The 10,886-nt window shown below is 43.3% G+C and overlaps 1 protein-coding gene and 1 long non-coding RNA gene across 2 annotated transcripts in view; one reads left to right on the forward strand and one right to left on the reverse strand.

Moving 5' to 3' along the window:
• The window catches only part of ADSS1 (adenylosuccinate synthase 1), a 29,541-nt gene extending 26,520 nt beyond the window's left edge, over positions 1-3,021 (reverse strand). Inside the window, exon 1 of the mRNA XM_068682610.1 lies at positions 2,602-3,021. Within this exon, the coding sequence (XP_068538711.1) occupies positions 2,602-2,784 (183 nt within the window). The 5' untranslated portion in view covers positions 2,785-3,021. The remainder of the gene's footprint in view (positions 1-2,601) is intronic.
• LOC137856828 (uncharacterized) lies at positions 1,953-7,945 on the forward strand. Its single transcript, XR_011096819.1, has 2 exons — positions 1,953-2,311; positions 7,254-7,945. It is a non-coding gene; the product is annotated as an uncharacterized lncRNA (long non-coding RNA).
• The last annotated feature ends 2,941 nt before the right edge of the window (positions 7,946-10,886 follow it).

Genomic DNA, 10,886 nt, shown 5'->3' on the forward strand with positions numbered 1-10,886 from the left:
CTTGAGAAATATTTAATGAAAATTATACTTCCTCTCATAGAAATATTAGGGAACTACTATTTTGAGAAAGCTCTTGAAACTCCCATTTGGCCCTGAGCTTAAATTCTATTCCAAAATGGGAAGAAAAAAAAAGCTTTTTAAAATGTTAGACCAAAGAGAACCCTACAGTGATGAAGAATTAGCCTCGTTGAGACAATGTTTTAAAAGACATAAATACCTCCCTCTCGGTTATTAGTTTTCTAGTTTTCTATTTCCATTTTGCTTAGGACTAAGACATACTGTCGAACACTGTTTCCATCAGTGTCTCAGAAAACAGAGCAAATGGGGCATCAGGAACCAACCTAGTCAATCACCATATTCTAAGACATCAACAATTCCTGAGGGAACAACTTCTGGAATCTCTAGTAAGGGGAGCCTTCAGTGTTTCTTGATTAAGCAATCTATTCCAGTAGACAAGTGTTCTTGCATGAAGAAAACTTTTTCTTAGTTTCCAGGAGGAACAGGAAATAAGCAATGTTCTAGCACAAATGCTGAAGGTTTCTGTTGTTGTTGCTGTTTGTTTTTCTGCATTATGTCAATAATATAATAAATAAATTCCCCTCAAACTGGTTGCTCCGATAAGATAATCGTGTGCCATTACCCCACTGAGAGAACTCTAGTTAGTACTGTTCACAGGCTAACAAATTTTCAGATACTTACTCCACCTGAGTTCTAACAAAGACAAATATTATAACATTATCTACTTGCATGACTGACTTTGAAAGTATGAAGTATTAAATTATTAAAGAAGCACTTTTTTAAAAACATCTTCTGTATCACCAGATGTATAAAAAAAGCATGTAAATATTTTAAAAGATCGCTTTTAAGATGTACAGCTTTTGCTACTCAAAAGTAATTAGTTTCTTGAATCTCCTCTTTCAAGTGTTTTACATTCTTCCCTACACACTAATCCTGAAGATGCTTCTGTTAAATCAGTGCATTGGTAATGCTATTGTATTCACATATACACGCTGTGTGCATTTGTATCAGCGAATACTGTTCTGAAAAAGAGTCCAGAGGTCCTCCAGATCCACGTGCCTTCCATCATCCTGGTCTTATAGACCTGGAACAGCAAGCTGACCTAGACGTGCCCAGCAGCACATTAGGCCACCTAAGCTACCCAGTCTGCTATTAACACACCAACCCTCGCAGCACGCTCATGCACGCACAGCCCCGCATCCTTCCACTTGTGTTCTGTGGCTGCGCCTGGGGCTGTGCTTGTGAGTCAGCTCTCTGGAGGGACAGCAAAGCCATCTTAAAAAAGCAGCCTCAGGGCATCACTCAAAAGACAGCCTAAAAAGAGCCAGAGCCAGTACGACTTCTTGCAGTAGTAATGGCAAACACATGACTGCGGCCTATATGAAGTGCTTCTCTGCTGCTAGGGCTTGTAAAGTCCCCAAAGCAATTATGAGTAAGGGAAACTCCCAGCAACAACAACTTAGAGGAGGGTGGGAAAAAAAAAAAAAAGATGGAAAAGTTGCTATAGCCCTGTTAATACATATTCACCAGCTAACTTTTGCAGGGCAACTTCTCCCCAAGGTGATTCAAGATTATGGGAGTTTAATGTTCCAATTGAAAAAGCTTCCTCCGCTTTCTAAATATTTAACTCGCAGGGCAATATTTATTTATACAATAGGCTTAATTACACCAACGTCCTTGGGTTTATCACCTTATCGGCAGCTTTTTACTACCTATCATATCTGTAGCTTTTCACTACCTACCATGCATTCAGAAGCAATGCACTTCATGGCATATAGCAAGGGAGCTGAAGTAAACCAAGTAATAATTACCACAATCAGATAGCTTATTGAAATCATTACCGGGCCAGCTATAAGCGCTATGGGCCTAATATGTTTGCGATTAACGTTTTACTATGGTTCTTTTAAAAGTTATTGCAATTATTTGCGATCACTCTTGCGGCTAACTTAGTTTGCAGTAAGTGGATTACGGATTTAGGAACCCTAGCCCTATATCCAATGAAATATCCATAAGCAACGCCAGGGGAAGCGCTCCCTGCTTTCAGGCTGTGCCAACCCTGTACTTTCGCACAACTTTTTGCCTTTTTACCCACTCACGCTCCTCTCGCGGCTATTTTTAGAAGAAAATTCCAGGCGCTGTGCAAGGACCCGAGACCTGCCCGCCGCGAGGGGCCCTGCAGGGAGGTTTTTACCCCCAAAACACGCCTTTTTACCCCCGGCTGCCCGCCCGGCCTCCCCCAGCCGCGGCCGCCATCTGACACCCGCGGGGGATCTTGTGTCGCTTATCGCCGAGGGTCAGCTGTTTTTATTTATAGTTCTGGGCTTTTTCTTCCTCCCCCCGTGGCATTTCCATGCGCAGCCGGGGAGGGGTGAGGGGTACAGGGGGGGAGAGCAGAGGGGACGGGGCGAGGGAGGGAAGGGGCGAGGAGGAAAAAGCAGCGGGGCAGAGGGAGGGCAGAAGGCAGGAAGCGAGGGGAAGGCGGGACGGGAGGGACGGATATGGGGGAAAAAAAAATAAAAAAGCAAGGGACAAGGGGTAAGGGGGAACCCCAAAAAAAGGGGTGAGAGCCGGCCCGGGACCCACCTGGCACCGGCACACCACGTCCGACTCGGTGGCCAGCAGGTCAACCACCTTGCCCTTGCCTTCGTCCCCCCACTGCGCCCCCAGCACCACCGTCACTTTGTTACCGCCCGGCTCGCTGCGCGCCCGCTTCAGCCCGCCGCCGGGGTGGCTGGTGCGGTCGTTGGACGCCCGGGTGCCCGACATGGTGGCCGGAGGAGCCGCTGCTTCCTCCTCCTCCTCCTCCTCCTCCTCGCTCCGCCGCCGGCTCCGAGCACAGCCCCTGCCGCCGCCGGCCTTTAACGGCGCCGCCGCCGCCCGCCCCGCTGACGTGCGGGCCCGCTGCCTGCCAGCCCCGCCGGGCACGGCCGCAGCCGCCGCTCTCGCCCTCCGCTGCCTCCCGCAGCCGTCTGCCCTCCCACACACACACCGAGCTGCCGGGCACACGGGGCCGTGGCGTGGGGGTGCCGGGACGCGGCAGAGCGCAGGGCTCCGTGGATGTCGCTGCAGGGCTGGGGTGTGTGGGGCGGTGTGGTTGTGACTCGCACATGGCGCTGAGGGACACGGGGAGTGACACACGCTGGGTTTTGGGTCGCTGTGAGGCACGCAGAGACCTGAGTAACACACAGAGTTACGGTGTGAGACAGACAGACAGGCACCGGGCCTGTGACCCCGCAGGACACAGCTCTGAGGCGCCTGGGACTGTCTCTGTGGGACACACGCAAGGGACAACCAGCACATGTGGAGTAGTGCGCACACACACTCGGTGTCCCGTGGCACGAAGCTGTCACCAGCATAAGGACACACACGCAGGCCACTCCGACACACACACACGAGGCTGTGGCCATGAGGCACAGCTACACGTGCTGGCCCGAGGAGCACGGCCGGCCGCATGCTGACAGACACACGCGCGTGCCTGAAGTGTACGCGGGTGTTGTCACCGATGAGGCACGCACCGCGCTGACGGGCACGTGCCCTGCCCTGGTGGCCCGTGACACCCGAGAGCCTTGTGGTGGGACACACACGCACATCCATGCATATACTCGCACGCTGACCTGAGAAAGCACGGGGCCTTCAGCGTGAGGCAAGCGAATAAGCTCAGTGAGGCACACCAGGCCATGTCCCAGGGACAGATCTGTGCACATACTTCCCTGGTGTGGCACGCCAACAGGAGGGGTTTGATGTCTCTGTTAACACACTAACCCCTAGTATGTGGGACTGCGTCCCTCCAAAAACAACCTGGAAAGAGGCAGATCACAGGCCAGGCTAAGACACATGTACCTGTGTTAGCAGGAGGCATGTGTATGCATCTACGTGCCTGCATGCACACATCCACGAGCACTCAAGTGGCAAAAATTCAGCATTTTCAGGTGTCCCCTCCTGGCGTAGTTCCTTATTTTTCACTGTGGCTCAGAAGAGATACTATGATATATATGAGATCATGCAAATATGTTGCATTTGCAGTGGTCAAAATGCAGAAAAATGCTCATACACTCTGTTACCAATGTAAGGAAACTACTGGAAACTACTGGAACACTCGAACTCCTGAGAAATAAAAATATGACTGTGTATAGTCCATTTCAAATGCTCATCTGTGTGCACTGGGTATCTGCACAGACATACAAATATACATGCTTGTGAGAGTTTATGTATGTGCATGCACAGAAATGGAGAGAACATATTCCAGACTCCAGCACCTCGTCAGCATTCATGGTGGCAAGCAGAGCAGACATTTGCTCTACTTCATTTCTGGCATCTGCAGTATTTCCTCTGGGAAAAGGAGGGAGGGAAGATTTAACACTCTGTGTTCTCCAGCTGAGTATTTGGCATTGATCAGTGGAGGTGATAAATATGGAAGAGAAGACTGGAAGCGAGCTCCTGATGTTTGGGTCTAGTTTTCCCTACTACTGATGTCAACTAAATGATACAACACCCCGCTGTTCCTATTGAATAACTGTTCCAGAGCTGTTCTAGTTAGAAACGTCTGCTGATTTCTAGCCTTCTGGCCAATTTATATCCATATGTTCTGTGCTAACATTGTCATTTAGTTTAAATACTTCCTCTCACTTTCCCACATATGTATTTATAGAAGGAATTACATCCAGTCTCAGGCTTTGTTTTGCTAGGCTGAAAAAAGTAAGGTTTTTCACTCATCTCTCAATTCCCTTTTCTCATCTGCCTGCCGTGCACCTGTTCTGAACTCAGTTCGTGTTTCGTGAGCATGGGTGGCTAGAATTGTAGACCGTGGTCCACGTGAAGTTCCCTATTCTACACAGGAACTAATGTCTTCTCCTCTCAGCTGGAAATATCTCACCTAAGACATTCCCGGACTTGTCAAGTTTCACAGACATGTTGAAAGTCAGCTCCTCTCCCACACTTCTCCACACATTGAAATGCTGCTACCTCTTTCTGCCATTTGCACTTCACATGCAAGATACAGCTACTTGGCATTTTGCATATATATTCACATTCAGATGCCATGTGCAGTCTAACGTGGCCTGAAATACAAGCCTCCAGCTTGGGTTTCAGAATTTTGCACTGTAAAAATTTAACCTTTACTTTTGTCTTGACCATTCTTTCAGTTGTAAGGATGGACGATTACTGCAAAGTCCTTTAAGGTACTCGATCCCTTTGGTCCCGTATGTACCAGATGTCTGGCCACAACTTTACCCCAGACTCTTTGGGCTTCTCACTTTAGTACCAGCCAGTTTAGAGCTGCCCAGCATCCCAGACCAGCTGAGCTCAAACTTGTTCCTTCTGGAACAGTCAGCACTGGCTCTGTTTCTCATTACAGCCATGCACTGGCAGCTCATGAACCTAACTGAGAAACTTCTGCACTGTTCTGCTGTCTCCTCAACCATTTGCAGGCAGCCTGTTCCTGCTGCGCAGCTGAAATTCTTGTTAGTGACTTAAACTTCTCTTTACTTAATACCTTATTTCCCTTTGTAATTGTACTCACCCCGTGTTCAGTACCACACTGAGTATCTTAATGAAATACATACCTACCTACGTTTGTTCTGTCTCAATAGTAGGCAAAGGAAGCCTGTGCCAGTGATCTCTTTCTGCTTTTGCTCATCCCTTTTGTGCTTTATCCCAGTTTCATTCACCTCCAAGCTTTTATTTTCTTTCAAAGTTTCCTCTAGAGCTTTCCTTACAGTTCCATCAAATCTTCCAAGTTTTTGCTGCCTAATAGCAAAATCATGTTATTCATTAAATAATAAAGAGAGTTATCTCGTTGCGGAATAATTATTTGTCAGGCATTACATTTATGGATTTTTTATGGGTTGTAAACAGCAAAAATCATCAGCAGTGTCACTCAGTTGTCACAGCTCAACATATCTTGGATATAAAAATGCTCTTTGCTGCAAGAAATATATATTGCTGGTGCTGTTCCTCTGCAGGAGAACCTTCATAGAGCTACAATCCAAAGACAGGCTCCCAGAGCTGTATATTGTAATGATTTTTGATGAATGATTAGCATTGCCATTGTGGCATGGCTTTTTTTCCTCTCTTTATCATACCTTCCATCCACATAGTTTTCCGGAGTAGAAGTACTGCTGTTCTTTTGGTTGGCTAGCTGGTTATGCTCAGTTTTGTTTGTTTGTTTGTTTGTTTTTAAATAAAAATAATCCTGGGATGAATATATATATAGTGTAAATTGCCCTGCTTAAGGACAGAACCTAGTCTTTTTAACAGATGACAGTTTTTTCAGCTTTTTTTTTTTCTTTCTTTTTTTTTCCTCCTTTTCTTTTTTTTTTTAATTTTTTTTTCTTTGTGTCTCTCAGCCAGTGACTGGTTTGGAGGAAATTTCTGCACATTTTTGTGCAAAGAAAGGTGCAGCTTCTCAGCTCCTCATAGCCAAAAAGTACTTTAAAATGTTCTGTGTTTTTCTTTTTATATTGTTTCAGATTTAGGAAATTTGAAGAATTTTTGATAATCTCTTCAGCATTTCTGTAATCATATTCAGTGTTTTTCTGAGATATTCAGAAACTCCAGCTGCATTTTCTTTCCAGTGCTAGCAGTATTAAACCTTCCATTTCCATAAGCTGTTTCTTGTGAAAATAATAATGAAAACTTTATAAACTAATCTACCAGGAGAAAAAAAATATATTTATAAAAGTTCAAAACATTAACTTTGCATAGAAGAAGTATGAAGCAGCTGACTTGAAGTGATTTATTTTTCTTTTCATACCAATTTAAGAAACAAACTGAAATCCACTGAAATCAATGGGTTTAAATGCATTTTTGTGTTTAACATGAGAAAAAAATCTAATCTTCAAGGTGGGTTTTGCTCAGTTCAAAGCAAATGTTTGACTTGCAGATTGAGAAATGCATGAGATTAACAGGGAGGCCATGCAGAGTGACATGGGACTTGTAAAGGCTGCAGGTATGTGGTTTCCCTGTCCCCTGGTGCTTGGTCCTGACAAAGAATCAGCATTAGGATCTCAGGGGAGCTGCCTGTACCTCGGAGCTCATCCATTAGAACCAATCCACCTAACAATGCTTAATTTTAGCAGTTTCACAGAAAAATGTTCAAAGATCTGCCTACTTAGATTAAACACACACTTTTAACTTCAGGTCAACAAATACGAGATATATATGCCCAGATGACTAAAACAATTCACTTTAGATTTACTGCAGAATAAAGTAATCAAAATTAAACTGTCTCTTTTCAGACCAACATTTTCACCAAACATTTTTTTGCTCACTGCCCTGATACAAATGCTATAGTGGTGCAGAAACACTTGAAGAACTGTACTCCGGGAGCAGTAAAGAATTTATATGGACAAAGTGCAGATCAAATTGTGAAGGCTCTGCTTGTGATTCAAAATTTCTTCTGTCTTCTCATGAAAGATTTGGAGCATGCAACAGAAAGTGCACTTGCTGAATCTGCAGATGGCACACAGTCAGAAACAAGAAGAATCACACTGCAGTCCATGATGTTTCTCTGAATAGGAGTCAAAATGTTATGTGGCCACAAAAAAAAGGCAAACACCACACTGAACTGGAAGCACAACCTGTAAAACGAAGGTGTCCTTAGACCTGCTGAACCATCCAGCTAAGATCCAGCTGCACTGTGGGGAAGATGAGACCTGGCTGAAGAAAATCCAGCAGACAGCCACAAGTGCATGAACCCAGGTCTGGAAAACAGGCCCAAGGGTGAAAATCTGAAAGGGACAGGGTTGTTTAGTCTAGAAAAAAAAAAGGCCAGAGGTCTTGTGATAACAGCCACCAAGTATGTAAAAAGCTGCTGCAAATGAAAATGGAGTGGTAACATGTTGACTCTGGTTGTGGTGGCCATGACAAAGTAAAAAATGTTTGTATCTTTTGTTATACTGAATGATCTGATAAACATGTACAAACTTTACGGCATATGAAGCTTTATTGAGCTTGAAACAGGAGCAGTAAGGCCAGCCTTGCTGCAGTTTTTCTACTAAAGATACTCCCAATTTAGCACAGCAACACTTTACCTAGACTGTGGAGTTCCTGTATCCTTGGGCACTTTAAGAATAGGTCTGGCAAAAGTGATTCAGCATGAATTCCTTTGAATTAGACCAACTTTAATAACCCAGTAGGTCCCAGTGCTGTAAGTCTTTTCTGAAGACTTTTGCCCAAACACTCAAAAAGTGTGTATCCACCTGTTTAGATGCCCAGATCTAATACTTAGGTAGCATGTTTAAAATCTGCCTAGCTGCCATCTACTGCTGTAATCACTGACATGTCTGTGGGTTGCACATGCAGTTTATCCCATTCATTTTGCAGAGTCAGACTGTGAGGAATCTCACGTTGGGTGTTCTCCTTTTGCTACTTGGTCCCTCCCTCAATAAACAGTGTATGTATAAGCTAAATGCCCCACAGGAACTGTATTTGGGACATGACCACATGCTGGCTGAGGAGTTAGGAGTCTCAGCTGTGATGTGACAGACACCTGCTCAAATCTGTGCTTTTCCCCTGGCTAGAGATGTGAACAGGAATTTTAGTCTCTGACTTCCACGGATAAGTCCTCTCATAGCATCTTTCTCTGCCCAACAAATACTCAAGCAGATACCAAATTTTGAGGCTTCTTCACATTATTTCAGCTGAGTAACTCATATGCACAGAAATAAGATCGTATAAAGTCTGTGTAAAGATTTGAAAACACATTTTAATGGATTAAGCTCAGTTTGAGCCACCTCTTCAGCCAATATAATGCGTTAGAGATTCTGCAGGGAATGTAGAAAAGAGATAAAAGGAATAATGCACTATGGTTATGCTCCTTTGTGCTTGTGAGAGCATGCCCTGAAGTCTGCCAGGCGCCCAGTAAAAGAACTTTCTCTAACTGATTGTACTCCAGGACATGGGGTCAGGCTTTTTGGTTTTAATCTTTGCAGTTTTGTAGAATTCAATTTGAATTCATGTGAAATATTGTTGGATGTAATTGAGATGCTTTTACTTATTTATTCATCTGCAGAATCTGTACAGAAGATCTGTAGGAGATTAAGAGCCAGATAGTCTGTCCTTGCAGCTGTACCTGAAAATAAATCCCCTTAAACCAAAACCAGAAAAACAACACACAAACATATTCAGAATTGACACAGGAGAAGCAGTTACTCAGGATCTTATTTGCCAGTATGTGATTTAAAAACACAACTAGTAAGCCTCAAAGATTCAGGCACATTTGTTTATCTCTGTTTTACCAAAGTGAACATATCCACAAATGAAATGCATACTGAAGTGCAAATAAATACATACCACAGTACAATGCAGTTCTGAGTAAATTCTGCACTGAAAGTTGTACGTGTCCTTAAAACACAATTTTGAAGCCATTAAGGCATGCTTTAAAACAGCAAATACAAGCAATATAACAGAAACCTTTCAGCAACAGAACATTTTTCTTATTTCTCTTGTTCTTAAAGACTTATTGCTTTTATTATTGCAAGACCAATTAATGCTGATGATATTTGATCATATATCAGTTTGTTACTTACAGACAAATGATTAAGTCCAGTGTACATACAGACAATAAGAGGTTTTCCAGATAAAAGCTCTTGTATTGGACCTTGAATATATCAGCTTAAGAAATTGGGCTGGGGGCTTGCTTTTGCAGTTGATTTCTATGTGTAAAGATGATAGCTATGTTGTAAAACTCCAGTATTATTCATCAAAATTTACTTGTTCTTCATCTTTTAATCGCACTTCCCTTTCTGCTGCAGTTACAGTATTACAGATACGTACATGAATTCTCACCAGATATTTAGCACAACTTTCTCTGCGTGGTTTTACATTTTGCTCCTAAGGAGGTTTGTTATGGTCATTAACTGCATCCCCAACTTTGCATTAGAAGCAGCTCATTTTTTCCCCTTTGTAAATAAAAACCCCAAATAATTTATGGTCTGTTGAAATAATTTAGAGTATTGGTCTTTGCATGTAACTAATACAATTCTCCTGAAGAATGGAAATGCCCAGTGACAGAGGCTGCTACAACAAAACCTGAAGAAAGTAAAGCAGTAGAGTTGCTTAATTCAGTATGGGTGAAAAATAATAATACTACATATGTATGGAAAAAAACACTGTGTAAATACATATGTAAACACATTCAGAGGACTTCAAAAAAGCCTAGATAACCAAATCCCTAGAATCAGCAGGGTTGTGTCAACAATTTTATTATTTTTTGAAATGCTACCTTAAGTTTCATTTACAGGAAAGCTGTTTTTAATACATGCAGTCACGTTGTTCTGAGATCTGTTCTCTCAATCATGAATTTTGGTAACAATTTCTGACTCAGATTGGTTTGTGGCAGTTTTCAGCAGCTGCAAACCTTTGCTTGTAAACTATTAATAATACCTCAGCGATGTGTGCTTCTGCTTTCACATCTTCTATTTGGACTGGGGGGAGCGACATTAATGCCTGCACCGAGACCTTGCTGCTGTGTGCTGTCTGGGGCAGGGCTGTCAACTGCAGAGAAATGATCCTCAGACAACTGGATAAACCAGATACTGACACTAACAGAGCGTGTGACTGGTGTTAAGGTCAGAGATTTGGAGACTGTAGGATTGAGACCTTAAGGATTTATGCACAGATTACCCCTCTGTGCTGCATATCACTGACTTCAAGGGAGATACCAGTGAAGTGAAAGGTGTATGTGATTTCTTTGTGGACCCAGGCCTTTTGTTTTGCCAAATTTACTCTCTATTCATTCCCTCCTTCAGAAAGCGGTTACTTCATGTGCTAAATATATGATCCAAAATAAATAAATAACATCAAACCTTATACAGAGGATGAAGAATCTGAAGATGAGCTCCAGACCCCTGCCATGTCATACCCTATAT

This window comes from Anas acuta, chromosome 5, assembly GCF_963932015.1.
Source record: "Anas acuta chromosome 5, bAnaAcu1.1, whole genome shotgun sequence".
In the NCBI taxonomy this organism is placed as follows: domain Eukaryota; kingdom Metazoa; phylum Chordata; class Aves; order Anseriformes; family Anatidae; genus Anas; species Anas acuta.